Here is a 25,819-nt window from a genome sequence, read left to right as displayed (position 1 = left end):
AGAGGATGATGTGGTCAAAATACTCATTTGCCTAATAATTCTGCACTCCCTGTACACCTAACCCTGATACACAGCAGTGTACTAATACAACTCACCCCGATACACAGCAGTGTACTAATACACCTCACCCTGATACACAGCAGTGTACTAATACAACTCACCCCGATACATAGCAGTGTACTAATACAACTCACCATGATACACAGCAGTGTACTAATACAACTCGCCCTGATACACAGCAGTGTACTAATACACCTCACCCTGATACACAGCAGTGTACTAATACAACTCACCCTGATACATAGCAGTGTACTAATACAACTTGGTCTGATACATAGCAGGTTGTAGTAACAGAACCTATATTGACATAACTGTATTAACACAACGTTACCCTGACAAACAGCAGAGCACAGTAACAACTAACACACAACTAATACTTAAAGGGACACGGAACCAAAAAAAAAATCTTTCGTGATTCAGATAGAGCATGCAATTTGAATCAACTTTATAATTTACTTCTATTATCAATTTTTCTTCGTTCTCTTGCTATCTTTATTTGAAAAAGAAGGCATCTAAGCTATGGAGCCAATCAATTTTTGGTTCAGTACTCTGGACAGCACTTGTTTATTGGTGGGTGAATTTATCCCCCAATCAGCAACAACAACCCAGGTTGTTCATCAAAAATGGGTCGGCATCTAAACTTACATTCTTGCTTTCCAAATAAAGATACCAAGAGAATGAAGAAAATTTGATAATAGGAGTAAATTAGAAAGTTGCTTAAAATTGTATTCCCTATTGACAAAAGATAGTGCAGTAACATGTAGGCTGAAACACAGCTTATATACTACACTTGAGCAATGGCACCACTCTGGCTTTTCCCTCTTAATAGTAAGTAAGGGCAAAAATTCAGTAATTGATCCCAAATTATACAGAGGGAATGGTGCTGGTGCATAAATAAATATTCAGAACACCAAAAAGGATGGTACACTGAAGAAGTGTGCACAACCTAGCAAAGTATGCACATACAGAACTCTAGGTCCTGACTAGTGGGCACTGAAAATCCTGACTAGTTAAAATTTAACTTTTATTGCTAGAAGCTAAAATTAAGTGACACACAAATAATTAAAAACAACATGGACACTAGTACTGTAAAATAATCAAAACGTGAGGTAGGGGGATAATAATGTAGGTCAATCAGGCCTATTTGTAATAAGAATGAGTTGTACCCCTACTATACGCAATAAAGTTGCTCAATAATGACCATATATCTGGCTCTACTCTAGTTTATATATCAACCGCTAAAGTATGTGTAATGTAATTCACAGTGTACTGTAAGTGTATCGCCGCCTGTATATGTGGTTAGTGCTTAAGCATCATTACATGTAAATAGTTTATAAGCATATTCTTGATTACTGACTCTATCTCTGTCAGCAGTTTAATAAACAGGTTACTATACGTTATAATCGCTCCTCAATCTTTAGACCTCTTATAGTGCATAATTGAGGAGTGATTATAACGTATAGTAACCTGTTTATTAAACACTCCATCTGCAGACGGAGATTGAGTCAGTAATCAAGTATAAACTATTTACATGTAATGATGCTTAAGAACTAACCGCATATACAGGTGGCGATAACAGACGCTTAAATATATTTATAAGCATCAGAAAACATAATACTATTTTTCAGCAACCTACTAGAACTTATGAGACAGTAGTATTTTACTCATACTTAAAGCGCCAGTAACTCCACTACCGAGGTCTTACGTACTATAAAAGGTTCGACTATTAAAAAGGGACCTTAACTTATGGTATTCTGCTTATTAACACTGGAATTACAGTTGAAAGGAGAACGGAGTGTTACAAGCACCACACTTATGATTAACTCTGTCAATATACTCTCTAATATAAGCATAATATGAACGACTCTGAATAATTAATATTGGTGTTTCATGAGGATATACCATCTTTATGGTATTGGGGAACCGCACTATAGTGAATCTTTGCAGATAAATGACAGGTGACTTTTTATGTTACTTACCATGTGACAAATCTAGTTATATAATTGCATCTCTGGTCCTCCCGTATTGAGAGGGCTGTGTTTGCAGTCACTTGCTTTGCCATTGGTTACTAAGCAAACCTGCGAATACACCAGTATGCTATAAACTGGATTCACTATAAGTCTTACAGTAGCTGTGAGTCCGGTTTTTCTGGATACGTCAAAACATTGTGTTACCATAATACTTTAAGTGAACACTTACAGTACACTGTGAATTACATTACACATACTTTAGCGGTTGATATATAAACTAGAGTGGAGCCAGATATTTGGTCATTATTGAGCAACTTTATTGCGTATAGTAGGGGTACAACTCATTCTTATTACAAATAGGCCTGATTTACCTACATTATTATCCCCCTACCTCACGTTTTGATTGTTCTACAGTACTAGTGTCCGTGTCGCTTTTAATAATTTGTGTGTGTCACTTAATTTTAGCTTATATCAATAAAAGTTAAATTTTAACTAGTCAGGATTTTCAGTGCCCACTAGTCAGGGCCTAGAGTGCTATATGTGCATACTTTGCTAGGTTGGGCACACTTCTTCAGTGTACCATCCTTTTTGGTGTTCTGAAACACAGCTTATGTGTATGGTCAGCAAGGCAGAGGACAACAAGAGAACTCTTCAAAACACACAGCAGAATAGAACACAACTCGTTCTGCATACAGTATATTGTGGCAGACCAACCTATGTAGCTCGCTGATTCTCAGCTCCAGCACTTGGGGGGCTATAAGCAACCTGGATTTTATAATATCTGCTTTAAATGACCACTAAAAACAGTAGCATAGCATTATCAGTAAATGTTTAAAGGGACACAAAAGTCAAAATTAAACATTCATGATTCAGACAGAGCATACAATTTTAAACAACTTTCCAATTTATTTCCATTAACAAAATGTGTACATTTTTGTTAAATTTACACATTTTTAGTCACCAGCTCCTACTGAGCATGTGCAAGTTATCACAGAATATACATATATGCATTTGTGATTGGCTGATGGCTGTCACATGATACAGGGGGAGTGGAAATAGACATAACTTTCAAATTTGTCAGAAAAAAATCTACAACTCATTTTAAGTTCAGATTAAGTGCTACTGCATTGTCTTTTTATCATGTATTTGTTGTTTATGCAAATCTACTGTATTTACTGTTCCTTTAATAAAAAGACAATACAAAAGCACTTTGTTTGAATTTCAAATGAGTAGTAGATTTCTTTCTGACAGATTTTAAAATTAGTTCTATTTTCCCTCCCACTGCATCATGCAACAGCCATCAGCCAATAACAAAATGCATATACATATATTCTGTGAATCTTGTACATGCTCAGTAGGATCTGGTGTCTCGGAAAGTGTGTATATATAAAGACTTTGCATATTTAGATAATGGAAGTGAATTGGAAAATTGTTTAAAATTGTGTTCTCTATATGAATCATGAAAGTTTAATTTTGACTTGAGTGTCCCTTTAAGTAAAAGTAGCCAAAAACTTAATGTGATAGGAAGACCCTCAATTTCTGGTCTGCTGGGGGATACTAAAAACAGAGACAGGAAACACTGGGTTAGGGGAAAGGACATGTGACGCACACCGCCCCAGTTGAGTGTTCTGGCAAGGTCATTTCCAGTCCCAAGAGGAAGGATGGCAACAGGTGGAGGTGGAAAAAGATGTAGCTGGTCCAAAACAGATAGAATCCATCCCACCTAGAAAGAAAGAGAGCAAATATTGTAAATCAAAAAATGAGAAACAGTGACATCAAAAAACTGTTACAAGTGAAGAAATATATTTATTAGGGAAAACATTACTAAAATAGAGAAAAAGAGGAAGAAGAAAAGAGTTGTCTCACTGACATATTGTTACTGAACCTGGACAAGTTTAAAACGAAGAGAAAAGCGATAAAACCAGCTGTATAGAAGTGCCAATCAGTAAGAATCTATTAATATTCCTGAATGACAGAGAAACCCTGCAGGGGACTCAGATTCCCAGAGTACTGGAACATCATGTTCAGTTTAGAAGTAATACCAAATAAAGTATGGGGAAAGCTCTTCATTAGACTGCTAATAAATTTTAGGGCTCTATAAAAATATAAGGGTTGTGACAGAGTTCAAGGGATCGTTTATAATGGAATATGTTTCCCCCACAAATTTAACAAAATTCTTGGTGGGATTGAAAATATGTTATTGTGTTTTATGGGCCGGTAAATTCACTCCACAGTTTGGATGTGGCAGAGAATTGCAGATGAGGAATCCAGTTCAGGTTTTCCCTAAAGGTTAACACCCATTTAGCCAATTAATGTCACTAAACTCTCATTAAACAGTGTGTGCTGAGGCTGCTAGTTAGAACCTGTAAGGAAGAGACAGAATATGTGCTGATAGGGTTGCCATCTCGGCCATGTTTTTCTGGACACTTATGAGTTACACATGCTGCAGGGTAAGCAGGGCGGAACATGTATTGTGTCTCTGGACATCACATGAATAGTGCTGATGAACAGCACTATTCATGTTCCTCTCTGCACACCCTGCAGCATGTGTAACTTATAAGTGTCCAGGAAAACAGGGCTGACGTGGCAACCCTATGTGCTGATGCTGTCTAAAGGTTTTAAGCCTGTAAGTTTAACCCCTTAACGTCCAAGGACATGCCAGGGGACAAAAAAATGGTTATTAATGACCAAGAACATGACTGGCACGTCCTTTGGGGTTTCAAGACCTGGAAGTGATCGTGATCACTTCCAGCTGCTTTCAGGGTATTGCAGCAATACCCATTTTTTCGTGCAATACCCATTTTAAGCAAACCAATGCAGAGAGGGCCACTCTGTGGTCTTTTCTGCATCGGCCAGCAATGGTGCTGATCGTTGGTGGGTGGCATGGGAGGGATACGAGGAAGGCGGGTGAACGGCCCATCGCTGGATCATTTCCAGCAAGCAGTTTCGGCAGTGCGCACAAGGTGGCGGGAGCGCGCGAGGGGGCACGCACGCTATTAAGTGCTGGAGCTTGAGTAAGGGAAGGAGGAAGAGAGAGGGAGGTAGGAAAAAGGAATTAAGTGTTGGGAAAGGGATCTGGGAGGGGGTAGGTTATTGAGGGGGCAGCTACACTACAGAAAAATTATGAAATATTTGATAAATAAATATTTTATATATATTTATTTTATCTGTGAGAGCAACTAGATGAAGCATGCGTCACCTTCTTAAAAGCATTAGAGCGTGTTTTATGCAGCCAGAGTAAGTTACTTTGGGATTACAGAACAATCTTTTAAAATGCATACAGTTATAGCAAACACCACTGCTGTGTTTAGCAATGGCAAGATATGTATGTAGCGTATGGCCCACGGGAGTTGCACTTGTATGGAAAATAACCCGCAATTTAAAAATAGCTTGACACCCCTGGTATATGTACATATGCCATGCATGGCAATACGCCTGCTCAGAGAGCTAGCGGTGGTGTGTATTGCATCACTTAAGACTTAATTTGTGCCCTACAAGCCAGGTTTGGTGTTCTGCACTCACAGCATATCTGCGCATGCAGCTGAAAAACATAATACATTTTACTAGAAGCAGTTTTGCTAATGGAAGTGTATTGAAACAATGCTTCTATTTAAAATGAATTGCATTCATGCACAAATTAATTTTGACTTTTCTGTCACTTTAATTTAAGTGGCTCATTTTCTATTTGTTCTACACCCTGACCTTTGTTTCATTTTACATTGCTCTCAATTTGCTTCCTAAAAACAAAATTTATGCTTACCTGATAAATTTATTTCTCTTGTGGTGTATCCAGTCCATGGGTTCATCCATTACTTGTGGGATATTCTCCTTCACAACAGGAAGTTGCAAAGAGGACACCCACAGCAGAGCTGTCTATATAGCTCCTCCCCTAACCCCCACCTCCAGTCATTCGACCGAAGGCAAGTAAGAAAAAGGAGAAACTATAGGGTGCAGTGGTGACTGTAGTTTTAAAAAATAAAAACACCTGACTTAAAGTGACAGGGCGGGCCGTGGGCTGGATACACCACAAGAGAAAGAAATTTATCAGGTAAGCATAAATTTTGTTTTCTCTTGTAAGGTGTATCCAGTCCACGGGTTCATCCATTACTTGTGGGATACCAATACCAAAGCTTTAGGACACGGATGAAGGGAGGGACAAGGCAGGAACTTAAACAGAAGGCACCACTGCTTGTAAGACCTTTCTCCCAAAAATAGCCTCCGAGGAAGCAAAAGTATAACATTTGTAGAATTTAGAAAAAGTATGAAGCGAAGACCAAGTTGCCGCCTTGCAAAACTGTTCAACAGAAGCCTCATTTTTAAATGCCCATGTGGAAGCTACCGCTCTAGTAGAGTGAGCTGTAATCCTTTCAGGAGGCTGCTGGCCAGCAGTCTCATAAGTTAAACGGATTATGCTCCTCAGCCAAAAAGAAAGAGAAGTTGCCGAAGCCTTGTGGCCTCTCCTCTTTCCAGAGTAGACAACAAACAAGGCAGATGTTTGACGAAAATCCTTAGTTGCTTGTAAGTAGAACTTTAAAGCACGAACCACATCCAGATTGTGCAACAACCGTTCCATATTTGGAAGAAGGATTCGGACACAGAGAAGGAACAACAATTTCCTGATTGATATTTCTATTGGAAACAACCTTAGGAAGAAAATCTGGCTTGGTACGTAACACCACCTTATCCACATGGAAAATCAGATAGGGTGAATCACACTGCAGAGCAGATAACTCTGAAACTCTTCGGGCTGAAGAGATAGCAACTAGAAACAAAACTTTCCAATATAAAAGTTTAATATCTAATGAATTCATAGGTTCAAACGGAACCCCTTGAAGAACTTTAAGAACTAAATTTAAACTCCATGGCGGAGCAACTGGTTTAAATACCGGCTTGATTCTGACTAAAGCCTGACAAAATGCCCGAACGTCTGGAACATCTGCCAGACGCTTGTGAAAGAGAATAGACAGAGCAGATATCTGTCCTTTTAAAGAACTAGCTGATAATCCCTTTTCCAATCCTTCTTGGAGAAAAGAGGGAATACTAGGAATCTTGACCCTACTCCATGAGAAACCCTTGGAATTACACCAATGAAGATATTTACACCATATCTTGTGATAGATCTTCCTGGTGACAGGCTTCCTAGCCTGGAACAAGGTATCAATAACAGACTCAGAAAAACCACGATTTGATAAGATCAAGCGTTCAATCTCCACGCAGTCAGGCGTAGAGAAGTTAGATTTGAGTGTTTGAATGGACCCTGGATTAGAAGGTCCTGCCTCAATGGCAGAGGCCATGATGGGCAGGATTACATGTCCACCAGATCTGCATACCAAGTCCTGCGAGGCCACAGAGGAGCAATTAAAATCACTGAAGCTTTCTCCTGCTTGATTCTGGCAATCAGACGCGGGAGAAGAGGAAACGGTGGAAACACATAAGCCAGGCTGAAGGACCAGGGCGCTGCTAGGGCATCTACTAGTGCTGCCCGAGGATCCCTTGACCTGGACCCGTAACAAGGAAGCTTGGCATTCTGACGGGACGCCATCAGATCCAGCTCCGGTCTGCCCCATAGATGAATCAGTTGGGCAAATATCTCCGGGTGAAGCTCCCATTCCCCCGGGTGAAAAGTCTGCCGACTTAGAAAATCCGCCTCCCAGTTCTCTACTCCTGGGATATGGATAGCTGAGAGATAGCAAGAGTGAGCCTCTGCCCATAGAATTATCTTGGAAACCTCCATCATTGCCAGGGGACTCCTTGTTCCCCCCTGATGGTTGATATAGGCTACAGTCGTGATGTTGTCCAACTGAAATATGATGAACCTGACCGCAGCCAGTTGAGGCCATGCCTGAAGAGCATTGAATATCGCTCTTAGTTCCAGAATGTTTATCGGGAGGAGGGCCTCCTCCTGAGTCCACAAACCCTGAGCTTTCAGGGAGTTCCAGACCGCGACCCAGCCCAGAAGGCTGGCATCTGTTGTCACTATAGTCCACTCTGGCATGCGGAAGCTCATTCCCCTGGACAGATGGACCCGAGATAACCACCAGAGAAGAGAATCCCTGGTCTCTTGATCCAGATTTAGCAGAGGAGACAAATCTGTGTAGTTCCCATTCCACTGATTGAGCATGCAAAGTTGCAGTGGTCTGAGATGTAGGCGGGCAAACGGAACTATGTCCATTGCCTCTACCATTAGGCCGATTACTTCCATACACTGAGCCACTGACGGCCGAGAAATGGAATGAAGAGCACGGCAGGAAGTTAGAAGCTTTGATATCCTGACCTCGGTCAGAAAAATTTTCATTTCTACTGAATCTATCAGAGTCCCTAGGAAATAAACTCTTGTGAGAGGGGAGAGAGAACTCTTTTCTCTGTTCACCTTCCACCCGTGAGACCTCAGAAAGGTCAGAACAATGTCCGTATGGAACTTGGCGATTTGAAGAGTCGACGCCTGGATCAAGATGTCGTCTAGGTAAGGAGCCACTGCTATGCCCCGCGGCCTTAGGACCGCCAGTAGGGACCCTAGAACCTTCGTAAAGATTCTTGGCGCCGTGGCTAACCCGAAGGGAAGAGCCACAAACTGGTAATGCCTGTCTAGGAAGGCGAACCTGAGGAACTGATGATGATTTCTGTGAATCAGAATGTGCAGATAAGCATCCTTTAAGTCCACGGTAGTCATATATTGACCCTCCTGGGTCATAGGAAGAATGGTTCGGATTGTCTCCATCTTGAAGGATGGGACCCCGAGGAATTTGTTTAGGATCTTGAGATCCAAGATTGGTCTGAAAGTTCCCTCTTTGTTGGGAACTATAAATAGGTTTGAATAGAAACCCTGCCCCTGTTCCTCCCTTGGAACTGGGTGGATCACTCCCATAACCAGTAGGTCTTGAACGCAATGTAAGAATGCCTCTCTCTTTATCTGGTTTGCAGATAGTTGTGAGAGATGAAATCTCCCCTTTGGTGATGAACCTTTGAATTCGAGAAGATATCCCTGGGAAACGATCTCCACTGCCCAGGGATCCTGAACGTCTCTTACCCAAGCCTGGGCGAAGAGAGAAAGTCTGCCCCCCACTAGATCCGGTCCCGGATCAGGGGCTACTCCTTAATGCTGTCTTAGAGACAGTAGCTGGCTTTTTAGCCTGTTTCGGTCTCCAGACTGGCTTGGACTGGGCGAAATTTCCCTCTTGTTTTGTACTAAGGGAAGCGGAAGCCGCGCCACTCCTGAAGTTTCGAAAGGAGCGAAAATTAGTCTGTCTGGTCCTTAACTTATTAGACTTATCCTCGGGAAGGGCGTGACCTTTTCCCCCAGTAATATCAGAAATTATCTCCTTCAGATCAGGCCCGAATAGGGTCTTTCCTTTGAAGGGGATGTTAAGAAGCTTAGACTTTGATGAAACATCTGCTGACCAGGACTTAAGCCATAGCACCCTACGCGCCATGATGGCAAAACCTGAATTTTTAGCCGCAAGTTTAGTTAACTGAAACACGGCGTCTGAAATAAAGGAATTAGCCAGTTTAAAAGCTTTAATCCTGTCTAAAATCTCATCCCACGGAGTCTAACTTGTAGAGCCTCTTCTAGAGACTCGAACCAAAAGGCCACTGCAGCCGTAACTGGAGCAATGCATGCGAGAGGCTGGAGAAGAAAACCTTGATGTAAGAAAATTTTCTTTAGGAGACCCTCCAATTTTTTACACATAGGATCTTTGAAAGTACAACTGTCTTCAATCGGAATAGTTGTACCCTTAGCTAAAGTAGAAATATTTCCCTCCACCTTGGGGACCGTTTGCCACGAGTCCCGCATGGCGTCAGCTATGGGAACATCTTTTTAAACACATGAGGGGGAGAGAACGGTATACCTGGCCTATCCCATTCCTTAGTTATAATTTCCGAAAACCTTTTAGGGACTGGGAAAACAGTGTAAAAAGGCACTGCAAAGTATTTGTCCATTTTACACAACTTCTCCAATGGGGTCACAATCATCCAGAGTCGTTAAGACCTCCCTAAGCAATAAACGGAGGTGTTCAAGCTTAAATTTAAATGTTGTCATGTCAGAGTCGGGCTGAAGTAATAACTTCCCTGAATCTGAAATGTCACCCTCAGATATCAACTCCCTTGCGCCAACTTCGGAACATTGTGAGGGCATATCGGACATATCTACTAAAGCGTCAGAAAGCTCTGTATTTGTTCTAGCCCCAGAGCTGTCTCGCTTTCCTTGTAACCCTGGCAGTTTAGACAACACCTCTGTGAGAGTAGAACTCATAACTGCCGCCATGTCTAGTAAAGTAAAAGAATTAGACGCGCTAGATGCATTTGGCGTCATTTGTGCGGGTGTTACAGGTTCTGACCCATGGGGAGAGCTAGATGGCATAATCTCCCTTCTTACGGTCTGAGAATCCTCTGGTGATATATTTTTTAAAGCCACAATATGGTCTTTGTAACTTATAGATAGTTCAGTACAAGTGGTACACATTCTAAGAGGGGGTTCCACAATGGCTTCTAAACATATTGAACAGGTAGATTCTTCTATGTCAGACATGTTTAACAGACTAGCAAAGACACAAGCAAGCTTGGAAAACACTTTATTAAAGTAAAAAACAGCAATTTCATCAAACCGGTACTGTACCTTTAAGAGAAAAAAAGTAGCACTTAAACTGCAAAACAGTGAAAAAAAGTAGTAAACTCTTCGAAATTTTTACAGTGTGTATATGAGACCAAGGTAATATTGCACCCACTTGCAAATGGACGATTAACCCTTTGGCCCCCAAACTGGATTGAAAAAACGTCTACCACCGGTACAAAACCGCTAAACAGGTAGAGCTGTGGCGCCTACCTGCCCTTAGGGACGAACAGGAATGGAAGAAAGGAAGAGAGATACGGCGTGCGGCTGCACTGAACCGGAACTGCAGGTGGACCGCAAGGTCATCCAATGATGAGACAGGTACTCCGGAGTGCCATAGCCAGGGGGATCAAGCCCAAAGTTAGTATTGCGGGAGAAAAAGGCAGGCACTACTCGGGGGTTAAAAGGCAAGCAATAGTTTATTGATAGACATAAGCCGTACAGAAGAAAAATAGGCTTAATAACACCAACAACAGAGCAGCAGATAGAATGACACAGAGGGACAGACGGCCTGATGCGTTTCGCGCCCCCTAGTGGCGCTTAATCATAGGCTGATTTGAAGAAGACAAGACAACCCTTATATACACAAGGGAATTAACCCCATCCTCACCAACATAAAATTGAAAAATAAAACTTATGTGATCTCTAATGCATTTAGAACTGTGACATTTGAATAAATGAGGAACAACAGATAATACCACCTTATAATACTGTCATAAATCTGGACTAATATAAGTACTTAAGATAATGTATAAATTGGAATATTAGTAATAAATGTGGCCAATTTAGAAAAAATGACCTTACTTTATAATAACTTGAGTGTTCCAAACAAATTACAAATTGAGTTGGGAACAAAAGATAGATCAAGCAGTAAACCAGGTAGGACTCGAGGCACTTTACTTCAAATCAAAAAGAAACTTTATTTGGAAACTTTAAAAATCTTGAATCAACAGAGCCTGACTGCTCCCAGACAAACGTGTCTTACGCGTTTCGGCTCAGTAAGCCTTACTCATAGACACAAAAGATAGATTAATTAAAAAATATATTAATATTCTAACTTATTATAGAAATAATCAGTATAATACTTAGCTTAGAGAGAAAATATCAGTCAGCACATACATATGAATGAAAAATATCTAAGTGGCAATAAAGAAATTGATGTCACATTCCTTATTCATACCATGTGGTATTCTAGTATGTAATTTTAGAATCCAGTAAAGTTCTTTTCTATCAAGGATTTTATTTTTATTCCCACCTCTAGGGGGGAGTATGACTCTATCAATAACTTGTATTGACATATCTGCAATATGGCTGAAATGTTGATAGTTAAAATGATTTGCTACAGCAGAATCTACAAAGTAATTTTTTACATCTCTAATATGCTCACTATGTCTTGTTCTTGCCTCACGTGACGTTTTTCCTACGTATTGGCTATTACACAGGTTGCAGGTAAGTAAGTAGACCACATAGGAGGTTCTACAATTAGCGTAGAAATCTATTTGGTAAGTTTTATTATCTAAGATGAGGTTGGTGTTATTAAGCCTATTTTTCTTCTGTACGGCTTATGTCTATCAATAAACTATTGCTTGCCTTTTAACCCACGAGTAGTGCATGCCTTTTTCTCCAGGAATGGAAGAAACCCTCTTTAGTGGTCCTCAGATACAGGAGGACTCCTCTAGAGAAGCTTGATGTCTTAGAAGGAAAGCAACTGCGGCGCGAAAATAGGCCCCTCCCACCACACTCGATGTCAGAGGGGCCTTAAAGAAACACTCCTAGGAGTTTCTGAAAAAGCCATGTGGACAAGTAAACCCCAAAAACAAAGTTTAAACCCTCTCAAAAACAATCTTCATGTGCAAAAATAAAACGTTTTTATCACCTTAATCACCAGAAACAAATAACATGAGTATTACCCAACCTTGCAAGCTTGATCCCAGTCATTATTAAATCACTGCATCTAGCTTACCTCATTTCCAAAAAGGCTCTGTCAGCATTTTCTAGACATTATCATCTCTCTAGAAACAATTATACTGAACATACCTCAAAGCAGGCAATCTGCAGGCTGTTTCCCCAGCTGAAGTTTTCCCATACTCTTCAGTTATGTGTAAGAACAGCAATGGACCTTAGTTACAATCCGCTAAGATCATTATCCTCCAGGCAGAATTCTTCTTCTAATTTCTGCCTGAGAGCAAACAGTACAACGCCGGTACCGTTTAAAATAACAAACTCTTGATTGAAGATGAAAACTACACTAAATCACCACATATCTCTTTATAATTCCTACTTGTCGAGAGCTTGCAAAGATAATGACTGGGGGTGGGGTTAGGGGAGGAGCTATATAGACAGATCTGCTGAGGGTGTCCTCTTTGCAACTTCCTATTGGGAAGGAGAATATCCCACAAGTAATGGATGAACCCGTGGACTGGATACACCTTACAAGAGAAATAATGGCTTCAGTTTTAAGCTCTGTAGACATTGCCCGGCATTCAGTGTCCGTATTAGGACAGTGTTAAGTGTCTGAAATAGACAATCAGAATGAGGGCAAATTTCAAAATAACAGCATGACAACAATTTATAATGGTTAGAAATCATAGTCACAGTCATTTTAGTATTTCAAAGTTAAAATGACATGTGACTTAAACTTTGACATCTGTGTAGTCAGATGTTATTGATACAGCAACTTAGTATTTTAGTATTTCATCATAAAAATCATTAAAAAAAAACATGTGACAGATCTTGGCTTTTCAGATATCTTTGTCACAGCTACTCTCACTAAGGGCCTGGTGTTCAAAAGCTCTTCTCAGTATGGAGAGGTCCCTAAACAAAATGTAAGAAACTCAAATTTTAATTTGAAAGATATTTATCTCACTAGCAGGGTTGTTGATGTGAAGGAGAGATGCCTACATTACCTAAAAAAAAAATCCCAAAGATTTTGCATGATTTTTCTCCATGCCGATGAAATTTCGAATATCAGGCCCTAAGACATAGGGGTCGATTTATCAAGCTATGGTGGACAGGGGCATACATATGCGCCTTTGTCTGCCGCAGCTCGCCTCTGGCGGGCTGAATTCCACTGCCGGAATTCAGCATTGAACAAGAATGCTATTTTGAGATCTTGTGCAACGCCGCCCCCTGCCCGCGCACAGCCAAGCACGTGCGGACAAGAGCTGTCAATCTACCCGGTTGGACAAGACTAGGGAGATTTAAATTCTCCACCTAAGAGGTGGAGAAGAGGTTAGGGAAGCAGCGGTCTAATGAACGTTGCTTCATAAATACAGATTGCAGGTTCTCTTGTGAGAACCTGCAGTCGTAGGGGGACGAAGCCTTTGATAAATCAACCCCTTTGTCCTTCAGAAAATGAGGTAAATATCCAGACATATTTATATGGGAAACAGACCCTGCTTGTGTTTTCTGATTACAACAGCAGTGCTGATTGCCACCGTTCAGGCTATTTTCACTTCCTCAAGTGACATATCCTTTGACAATGCCAAACCCAGAATACCATCTAAATAAAGGGAAAATGAAGCCCTCTGAAATTTAGGTGAGAAGCAAAAAAACCTGAACATGCAGTCAGACCAGACAGGACAAATTAAATAAAAAGGTGTCCCAATTTGCAAATATTTAGATAGATTTCTATATGAAATACACATTCTTTTTTCTTATATCCAAGTTCAATTACATCCAACACAATTCCAAAGGTAACAATAGAAAAATAAAGGTGATCCAACGTGATATAAAGATCGCTTACACATGTTTTGAGTTAATCCAAGGCTAAAACTGAATAAAACACTGACCTTTATTATTTTAATCAAATGAGATAGAATGGAATAAAAATAATCCACCCTGTTCTGATGAAGAAGACTAAGGATCGAGATATACCAAACACCCTGTCCAACAAGTTCTTCAGTACAGCTTTAGTTTTTAAGGCTTTTCAAAGGGAAGAGACTGACCAGAAATCCTGTTCTCACTGTGCCTACTTGGAAGATCTGTATTTAGACTACCAAGATGATGTTTCTATAATATATAAATAATTTGAATGTTATACGAGGAAAATAAGAATTATTATCAGCCCCCTAATGTTAAAGGGACAGTAAATTCAAAATTATTCATTGATAATTCAGATATAGCATGCAATTTTAAACAACTTTCCAATTTACTTCTACTATCAAGTTTTCTTTATTCTCTTGGTATCCTTTGTTTAAGAGTAAAACTAGGGAGACTGACATGAGCATGCAAAAGCTTGCATGTGTCTCTTGCATTCTATGGCAACAGTGTTTGCAACTGTGTATAACATCATACACCCCCCCAACTGTCCCAATTTTCGCGGGACAGTCACAATTTTAGGGGTCTGTCCCATTGCCCCATGCATTTTAAATTATATTGGGCCCATACTCAGAAGCAGTTGGCTTTCTCTCCCAGGGTTAGATACCTGTTGGATTCCCTGTGGAAAAGGAAGGGTGTGTGGGTTAAGCAGGAGTAAGAAGGCTGTATACCCTCTGACCTCAGGTAATGGTGACCTCTAACCTCTGGTAGTGATGATGTCTAACCCCTGGTGATAATACTAGCATGTCTTCAGTTTTATACAATGAGCAGTGCTAACACCAGGGTAATGAACAGTGAGTGGCAGCCTCAGACTGTCAGCTTATGTGCTTGCCAACCCAAGGACCCCATTCAATGAATTATAGATATCATATATGATGTAGTGTGTGTGTGTGTGTATCTGCATGTATAAGTGTATGCTATATAGTGTGTGTATCTGCATGTATAAGTGTATGCTATGTATTGTGTATCTGCATGTATAAGTGTATGCTATGTATTGTGTATCTGCATGTATAAGTGTATGCTATGTATTGTGTATCTGCATGTATAAGTGTATGCTATCTATTGTGTATCTGCATGTATAAGTGTATGCTATGTAGTGTGTATCTGCATGTATAAGTGTATGCTATGTAGTGTGTGTGTATCTGCATGTGTAAGTGTATGCTATGTAGTGTGCGTGTATCTGCATGTATAAGTGTATGCTATATAGTGTGTGTATCTGCATGTATAAGTGTATGCTATGTATTGTGTATCTGCATTTATAAGTGTATGCTATGTAGTGTGTATCTACATGTATAAGTGTATGCTATGTATTGTGTATCTGCATGTATAAGTGTATGTTATGTAGTGTGTGTGTGTATCCGAATGTATAAGTGTATGCTATGTAGTGTGTGTGTGTGTGTGTCTACATGTATAAGTGTATGCTATGTAGTGTGTATCTGCATGTATAAGTGTATGCTATGTAGTGTGTGTGTATCTGCATGTATAAGTGTATGCTATGTAGTGTGTGTGTATCTGCATGTATAAGTGTATGTTATGTAGTGTGTGTGTGTGTGTATCTGCATGTATAAGTGTATGCTATGTAGTGTGTGTGTGCATCTGCATGTATAAGTGTATGCTATGTAGTGTGTGTGTGTGTCTACATGTATAAGTGTATGCTATGCAGTGTGTATCTGCATGTGTAAGTGTATGCTATGTAGTGTGTGTATCTGCATGTATAAGTGTATGCTATGTAGTGTGTGTATCTGCATGTGTAAGTGTATGCTATGCAGTGTGTGTATCTGCATGTATAAGTGTATGCTATGTAGTGTGTGCATCTGCATGTATAAGTGTATGCTATGTAGTGTGTGTGTGTGTGTCTACATGTATAAGTGTATGCTATGTAGTGTGTATCTGCATGTGTAAGTGTATGCTATGTAGTGTGTGTATCTGCATGTATAAGTGTATGCTATGTAGTGTGTGTATCTGCATGTGTAAGTGTATGTTATGTAGTGTGTGTATCTGCATGTATAAGTGTATACTATGTAGTGTGTGTATCTGCATGTATAGGTGTATGCTATGTAGTGTGTGTATCTGCATGTGTAAGTGTATGCTATGCAGTGTGTGTATCTGCATGTATAAGTGTATGCTATGTAGTGTGTGTATCTGCATGTGTAAGTGTATGCTATGTAGTGTGTGTGTGTATCTGCATGTATAAGTGTAAGCTATGTAGTGTTTGTGTGTATCTGCATGTATAAGTGTATGCTATGTAGTGTGTGTGTGTGTGTCTACATGTATAAGTGTATGCTATGTAGTGTGTATCTGCATGTATAAGTGTATGCTATGTAGTGTGTGTGTATCTGCATGTATAAGTGTATGTTATGTAGTGTGTATCTGCATGTATAAGTGTATGCTATGTAGTGTGTGTGTGTATCTGCATGTATAAGTGTATGCTATGTAGTGTGTGTGTGTGTCTACATGTATAAGTGTATGCTATGTAGTGTGTATCTGCATGTATAAGTGTATGTTATGTAGTGTGTGTATCTGCATGTATAAGTGTATACTATGTAGTGTGTGTATCTGCATGTGTAAGTGTATGCTATGTAGTGTGTGTGTGTGTCTACATGTATAAGTGTATGCTATGTAGTGTGTATCTGCATGTATAAGTGTATGTTATGTAGTGTGTGTATCTGCATGTATAAGTGTATACTATGTAGTGTGTGTATCTGCATGTATAGGTGTATGCTATGTAGTGTGTGTATCTGCATGTGTAAGTGTATGCTATGTAGTGTGTGTTTGTGTATCTGCATGTATAAGTGTATGCTATGTAGTGTGTGTATCTGCATGTGTAAGTGTATGCTATGTAGTGTGTGTGTGTATCTGCATGTATAAGTGTATGCTATGTAGTGTGTGTGTGTCTACATGTATAAGTGTATGCTATGTAGTGTGTGTGTGTGTGTATCTACATGTATAAGTGTATGCTATGTAGTGTGTGTGTGTGTATCTGCATGTGTAAGTGTATGCTATGTAGTGTGTGTTTCTGTGTATTTGAGTGTGTGTACATGTATATGTGTAGCTTGTGTTACTGTGCATTTTTGCTGACTTTAAAGGCCAGAATCTAGAATATTAATGGGGAATGCTGAGAGCAGTTTTAAAGAATCTATTATTAAATGTCCAATTAAGATAACAATATTTAGCACTGTCTCTGCAAAGGCTAATTAAATATAGAGCTCACATAGCTATACCAGTGATTTGAGCTTGTGTTTGATTTGCTGCCTAAGAGTATTTAAAGATATAACTTTATATAGAATTTTATTTATATTACTTTGGTCTTATGATTTTTTTTAAGTCCCATCCCTGCTCCTGCCCACCACATATCACGCTTTTGCTGTGGGGGTGGGGCTGTCCCTCTTTTTAATTTTGAAATGTTGGGAGGTATGTAACATTGATATAAACATTGTTGCAAGCACTGCTGCCAGATGGCTAAAGACGTGCGCATGCTCCTGAGCTCATCTATAATTACTCTTTAAAAAAAAAAAAAGGATACCAGGGGGGGGCGGAGCCAGCTACATAAGAGACAAGACGCATAGTTCAAGGGCTCCTACAAAACTAATTGATTTGGGGGTATAAATAATAAATTTCAGCAAAGTTTCTGATATATACCCACATATGGGAAAAGCAACTTATCTAAAGACCCATTTGATGAGACTTTACACATCTGCTACGACATTTATCCGGACCTAAATTGTTTACGACGACTGGGAGGTAGCGGTGAATGTGGGCCCTGTAGATGCAGCCGGATATAAGCAGAATATTCTTGTAGTTTCACTCTTGTAATCATGGAGGAGTTGGGGAAAGTATTCCAAGAGCGTGAAAGACAGTTTTGTGCAAGGATAGACAGAATTGTTGCTGCTGCGCGGTCGAGAGATGGCTTTACCCTGAAATGCACTGCAGAGCCTGACAGAGGGAACAAATGCAGATGTGAGGGGTGTTATGCACCCGCAGATAGTACTGGCACCTGCCTCGCTAGCCTTGGAGTTTACATGTGGATCAAGCCTATAGAAAGACGGTGGATCAGGGAGTATGCTACAGAAGACTCAGACGGGTCTCCCCTGCCTGGCTACCCGGCGGTGGAGGGAGGACCTTTGTGACTCGCCCGACGATGTTAGCGGAGGTGTGTGTCTCTCCTGCCCTAGAAGTGAAGTCCTGTGCCTAAGTATGGAGGAGACTGACCGGGTCTCTGTGTTTGGGAGTGCGGCTGACTCCCATGCGTGTATTGCTGGTATCATAGATGACATGCTGGGGCTTCTTCGCCAAAAGATTGCGAACATGGTCTCACACGGAGTGACTGTACATAATGGGGATTCTCAATTTGTGCATGCACAAAAATGTATTCACCCTAGTCGTTTCAGTGAGATGGCCCTGCATGGCCGGGAGATTTTTTTACATCTAAGAAGCACAGACTGGGAATTGGGTGAGACTTTTGACTATGTCTGGGATATTGTGCTGCTATCAGCATTTTTCATACACACTTCCCTGCTCTGTACAATTGTGGTATGCTGTGAGGGCCTGACAGCCTGAAATATGTATTTGCAATTTGTATTTGAGTTGGGTCATATCGTTACTTAAAGGGACACTAAATCCAAATTTTTTCTTTCGTGATTTAGATAGAGCATGCAATTTTAAGCAACATTCAATTTACTCCTATTATCAAATTTTCTTCATTCTCTTGGTATCTTTATTTAAAATGCAAGAATGTAAGTTTAGATGCCGGCCAATTTTTGGTGAATAACCTGGGTTATTCTTGGTGATTGGTGGATAAATTCATCCACCAATAAAAAAGTGTTGTCTAAAGTTCTGAACCAAAAAGAAGCTTAGATGCCTTCTTTTTCAAATAAAGATTTGAAGAAAAAAATGACAATAGGAGTAAATTAGAAAGTTGCTTAAAATTGCATGCTCTATCTGAATAATGAAAGAAAAAACAGAATTTATGTTTACCTGATAAATTACTTTCTCCAACGGTGTGTCCGGTCCACGGCGTCATCCTTACTTGTGGGATATTCTCTTCCCCAACAGGAAATGGCAAAGAGCCCAGCAAAGCTGGTCACATGATCCCTCCTAGGCTCCGCCTACCCCAGTCATTCGACCGACGTTAAGGAGGAATATTTGCATAGGAGAAACCATATGGTACCGTGGTGACTGTAGTTAAAGAAAATAAATTATCAGACCTGATTAAAAAAACCAGGGCGGGCCGTGGACCGGACACACCGTTGGATAAATTAATTTATCAGGTAAACATAAATTCTGTTTTCTCCAACATAGGTGTGTCCGGTCCACGGCGTCATCCTTACTTGTGGGAACCAATACCAAAGCTTTAGGACACGGATGAAGGGAGGGAGCAAATCATGTCACCTAAATGGAAGGCACCACGGCTTGCAAAACCTTTCTCCCAAAAATAGCCTCAGAAGAAGCAAAAGTATCAAACTTGTAAAATTTGGTAAAAGTGTGCAGTGAAGACCAAGTCGCTGCCCTACATATCTGATCAACAGAAGCCTCGTTCTTGAAGGCCCATGTGGAAGCCACAGCCCTAGTGGAATGAGCTGTGATTCTTTCGGGAGGCTGCCGTCCGGCAGTCTCGTAAGCCAATCTGATGATGCTTTTAATCCAAAAAGAAAGAGAGGTAGAAGTTGCTTTTTGACCTCTCCTTTTACCGGAATAAACAACAAACAAGGAAGATGTTTGTCTAAAATCCTTTGTAGCATCTAAATAGAATTTTAGAGCGCGAACAACATCCAAATTGTGCAACAATCGTTCCTTCTTTGAAACTGGTTTCGGACACAGAGAAGGTACGATAATCTCCTGGTTAATGTTTTTGTTAGAAACAACTTTTGGAAGAAAACCAGGTTTAGTACGTAAAACCACCTTATCTGCATGGAACACCAGATAAGGAGGAGAACACTGCAGAGCAGATAATTCTGAAACTCTTCTAGCAGAAGAAATTGCAACTAAAAACAAAACTTTCCAAGATAATAACTTAATATCAACGGAATGTAAGGGTTCAAACGGAACCCCCTGAAGAACTGAAAGAACCAAATTGAGACTCCAATTGTTCAAAATTCACCAAATTTTCACCACAGTGTCTTAAAGCCTTAAAAGTATTGCACACCAAATTTGGAAGCTTTAACCCTTAAAATAACGGAACCGGAGCCGTTTTGAAGTTTAACCCCTTTACAGTCCCTGGTATCTGCTTTGCTGAGACCCAACCAAGCCCAGAGGGGAATACGATACCAAATGACGCCTTCAGAAAGCCTTTTCTAAGTATCAGAGCTCCTCTCACATGCGACTGCATGCCATGCCTCTCAAAAACAAGTGCGCCACACCGGCGCGAAAATGAGGCTCTGCCTATGCTTTGGGAAAGCCCCTAAGAATAAGGTGTCTCAAACAGTGCCTGCCGATATTATTATATCAAAATACCCAGATAAAAACTCTAAGCCATCTCCGTGGAGATGTTGCCTGTACAACGGCAAAGAGAATGACTGGGGTAGGCGGAGCCTAGGAGGGATCATGTGACCAGCTTTGCTGGGCTCTTTGCCATTTCCTGTTGGGGAAGAGAATATCCCACAAGTAAGGATGACGCCGTGGACCGGACACACCTATGTTGGAGAAATTTGGGTTCAGTGTCCCTTTAATCTAGTATGAGAAGAAAATGTTGGCGAATCCGTTATTGCCCGGGGGTTCTTACACAGAGAGTTTATACCTTAAGACCAAACTTCATAAACTTGTTTGAACTAGGAGCCTCTCAGTCTTATAGACAGGTTAATCCTTGCTAATGTTGATGCATAAGGGAATTTTGGCCACACTCTATATTATATTTGCAGCAGCATTTGATAATTGTCTGAGAGTGTTAGCCCTCCCCAACAGATAGTGGGCTTTCAACATATATTTTCCTAAATGTGCTGAATTTTGTCATTAGACCTGCATGCTGATAGTCCTACATTTGCTTTTTCCCTTTCCTACATCAGTGAGCCCCTATACGATTTCCACAGTTTAAATCTATGCGAAGGCTCAAGTGAGGCCTGAGCTAGATACAACACAATGCTATAGTTAACATTTCGGCTGTAGCTATTTCTGTGTATTGTAAAGGAATACATTTATATAGTCCTGCATAGCTATAGCCTAGATTACACATTTGCAGTTGAGTCTAGTAAGTACAGTACCACTCGACCAAGGATCCTATAGGGGGCTGTATAGGCTAAACTCCTCTATATTTTATATGTTATAGTTATTATCTGAACATACTAGAACGCAGATGTATAACTCAACTTAGTTCCTAGTATATTGAACTTTAATGTAAATCTATAAAAAACTGCAATATACTCCTAGTTTGACTTTACAAGAATAATCCAGAAATATTTCTATAGTGTATTTTGGGCCCAAGAGGGGCTCTGTTTCTCTTGAGTTTTAGAGATACATACATATATAGCAGCAGTAAGTGCTCATATAGATGATGTGTCTACTTGAGTTATGACCCATTATTAGTGTTATTAATTATCTTAATATAGTTAATATTCTAAAGACCAGTTTTTATCCTTGCCAGGTTGGACTGGGTAGGCCTGCGCCTAGGTAGAGAGATTTATAAAAGCAGTATTAAACAAATGCTAGGTTTGCTTATTACTATGTGGCGATAGTAACCTGCTGCATCCACATATATATGCTGAGGAAAGTAGTGAAATAGGGTGAAAGTTCCTAGTTATGTAGTAGACTTGTAGTAGGGCACATGATTTTTATTATAGAACCCTACTGGTAGCACACACTCATATATATTCACTGGTGGTAATCTGGAGATCTATATTGTTATTTAGCTGTTTTAGTCCAAAATAGTATGGCATTTACTGCAGCAATGATATATTGCCCTGCTAGGTACCCCCCCATAGCTAGAACTATTGCGGTTAGCGGCAACTAAAATCTTCTGCATTTCTAGGCAGAGTTAGGTAGTCTCTGTCCTATCCTAAGTACTAAATATTCTTTACCTTGTAGCTATGGACCCTGCCGTTCATTACACTTTTTTCTCCGCAAACCGAAGGCAAGTGTTCTTAGCTTATTTATACATAAAAGCTACACTTTGACATAAATGTATTGTGTATACCGACTATATATTTTACGTCTCTCTTTAAGTAAGATCACTGCCCAGAATCTTTTGTATTTTTATAGTACAAATTTATATTCAGTGACTACTTTATGAGTTTATATTAGACATTATCTGGCACCCATAAGTTGGTTCGTTAGTTATAGCTGTTATTATTATGTTAAGTATATGGCCTATGAGTGGCCTACAAGGTCTTCCTCCTATATAAAAAATAAAATTAGGGTCTACCTTTTGGATGGGATCCAAAAGCGGTCCCCTATCCATTATTGGCCTCCCATAAGTTTTCGGAACATAAAAGGTCGAAAAGTGGCCCTCATTCTTAGCCAGAAGGCGTGCTATGTAGTACTATATGACGTGAAAACCATTCAATGTGATTGTTATTGTTGTTTGTAGCAGGAGGGGGTGCCCAGCTACTCTCATTGTATGCATTTGTGAATTTATGTATCAGTATCTCACATTGTAAGATGTTTTTTTTTCTGTACTGCTTGGTGAACCTCAATATAAATTATTTGGGGGAAAAAGGATACCAGGATAACTAAGGAAAATTGAAAAGAAAGTGATTTTAACTTTACTGTCCCTTTAAGTCATACATCTCTGTGTTTCAGAAAAGAGAGTTTATAAACTACATAGCTTTTGACAAAATTGGTCTACTTATTGTAGCACTCAATCTTGACATGCAAAGATCTGTTGTGATAAATTCCCACTGATGTTCTAACATATTTCCTGTCTAACAGTTTTGAGTATTTATGTGCCATGTTAAAACAAGGTAGATGAGTTTTAAAACACACAGATTTGAGACAACATAGCTTATGTTTTAGAAAATGAACCACTGATACGTAAGAGGCCAGTTTTCATAGAGGTTGCATTTAATGACCAAACCGTATAGTTGTTGTGAGCTCCTAAAGGAACAGTCAAGTCCAAAAAAAACTTTCATGATTTAAATAGGGCATGTAATTTTAAACAACTTTCCATTTTACTTTTATCACCAATTTTGCTTTGTTCTCTTGGTATTCTTAGTTGAAAGCTAAATCTAGGAGGTTCATATGCTAATTTCTTAAACCTTGAAGACTGCCTCTAATCTGAATGCATTTTTACCTCTAGAGGGCATTAGTTCATGTGCTTCATATAAATAACATTGAGCTCATGCACGTGAAGTCACCCTGGAGTGAGCACTGATTGGCTAAAATGCAAGTCTGTCAAAAGAACTTAAATTAGGGGGTAGTTTGCAGAGGCTTAGATACAAGGTAATTACAGAGGTAAAAAGTGTATTAATATAACTGTGTTGGTTATGCAAAACTGGGGAATGGGTTATACAGGGGTTATCTTTCTTGTTAAACAACAAAAATTCTGGTGTTGACTGTCCCTTTAAAGGGACACTGAATCCAATTTTTTTCTTTCATGATTCATATAGAGCATGCAATTTTAAGCAACTTTATAATTTACTCCTATTATAAATTTTTTTATAATGTTGGGAAGGAGAATATCCCACAAGTAATGGATGATCCGTGGACTGGATACACCTTACAAGAGAAACGATATTTCTTAGTAAAAACCGTTTGTCATAAAAAAGTGTCAACTTGCCATAAAATAGTGTCAACCAGCATAAAATAGCCCTGTTATGTAAGCTTGTAATTCCATACTCCATAGTCTCTGAATAAAGCTTACCCTTCCCTCATGGGGATCTTATCAGTCCTTTTCTAGCATTATGACAGTCTTGTCTAGAAATAAATGACTGAACATACCCTATTGCAGCCTAACCTGCAAACCGTTCACCCCAACTGAAGTTTTCTTGTACTCCTCAATCCTGTGTGGGAACAGCAGTGGATTTTAATTACAACATGCTAAAATCATCTTCCTCTAAGCAGAAATCTTCATCTCTTTTCTGCTGGAGAGTAAACAGTACACACCGGTACCATTTAAAATAACAAACTTTTGGCGGAGCTATCTGCCGAATGGAATGGAAGCATTTTACAGAGGCTCTGTGAACAAGAGATTTTTTAGCAAAGTGTGGCTAGCTGAACTTTATTAAAAATATTTTAATCAGACTGGTGGGTCAGACGAGACAAAGGAGAAAAGAACTGAATCAAACTTGGTGCTGGAATAAACACTGTCGGCTGATCTTGAAGGGGACGGAGGAGCTGCGGTGGTGAGCCACGTCACGAACCCCTGTTGCAGGCACCGGACCTGTTCTTTAGCTGCTCCGAGATCTGAGACCCCAACTCTCAACAACATCAGACAACTGGCAGCTGGATTGCGACCCTGGAGGGTCGGGGCTCCGCTCCGGAGCCGTCATTGCGGTCCTGTGGGGCTCTGAGGGTGTGTGCAGCAGGGGACTCCTCTCCTCCGATAACACACAGCAGCCTGGCTGAAGTAGCCTAAAAAGGTGAGCGAGATCCCCTGTTTTGTTAACACCGGGGACAATAAGGAGACTGAGATTTAACAGGATAAAGGAGATATCTGGGCTGGGGAGAAACTTAACAATCTTAGATGAGCGGGTGGAAAGTCAGTGGCGCGAAAAGACGCCATTTTAGAAGCAACCCCACACTATATTAGAATAAGAACGGCCTGGCTGATGCAGATACGCTTGCCTTAAATAACTGTCATTAGGGAAAAGGGGGGAATAAAAATACCTATACCGGAAGGCTCCTTACACCTTGAATATTGATCACATTATTTTCTTTACAATAAAAAGCAGAACAGGGGGTTGAGCTGAAAAGGAGCTCTTTGATTCCCATAAGTCCCTTCAACTTTTTATGTGACACACACGAGGCAGATTACTTTTCAGCTTGACAGAACACAAGCGGCATTCAGGAAAAATTACTTATTGAACATTCAGACAGAGCTGTGAAAAAAAAGGGGGGTCTAATGAACTGGACTGTGCACATTAACTGCAGCTTATCTAGTGGCTGGATATCTACACATAACTTTCACTACATGATTTTAAAGCCTGATCACAGGGATTCCAAGCATCACTGAGTTTTTAACAGATTCATTCCTGTAAAGGGACAGATATATATTGCCAGGCTGGTCTCTGTCCCCTCCATTTCCTGCTGAACGCAGTGTCAGCAGGTCATACCCCAATTTCCCTTCCCGTCTTCGTCCAGTGGGGGCAATTGCCCTGGGGATAGAGATCAGAGAAATCAATTAGTCCTCAATCTGCACGACAGCTAGATATATGGGGACCCACCCGCATAAGGAACAGTCACTGAGATGTAAATTGAAGTAAGGATGTAAAGATGT

At 40.2% G+C, this 25,819-nt stretch overlaps 1 protein-coding gene across 4 annotated transcripts in view; it reads right to left on the bottom strand.

Annotated features, from left to right (window-relative positions):
- The window catches only part of DGKZ (diacylglycerol kinase zeta), an 821,282-nt gene that overhangs the window by 278,047 nt on the left and 517,416 nt on the right, over window positions 1-25,819 (bottom strand). For all 4 annotated transcript variants that reach the window (XM_053720300.1, XM_053720299.1, XM_053720298.1 and 1 more), the window contains one exon: window positions 3,640-3,753. In XM_053720300.1, coding sequence (XP_053576275.1) covers window positions 3,640-3,753 — 114 coding nt within the window. The remainder of the gene's footprint in view (window positions 1-3,639; window positions 3,754-25,819) is intronic.

The sequence above is a fragment of the Bombina bombina genome, chromosome 7 (genome assembly GCF_027579735.1).
Source record: "Bombina bombina isolate aBomBom1 chromosome 7, aBomBom1.pri, whole genome shotgun sequence".
Taxonomy (NCBI): Eukaryota; Metazoa; Chordata; class Amphibia; order Anura; family Bombinatoridae; genus Bombina; species Bombina bombina.
The sequence above is the reverse complement of the archived record's forward strand: the minus strand, read 5'-3'. Positions and strand labels throughout refer to the sequence as shown.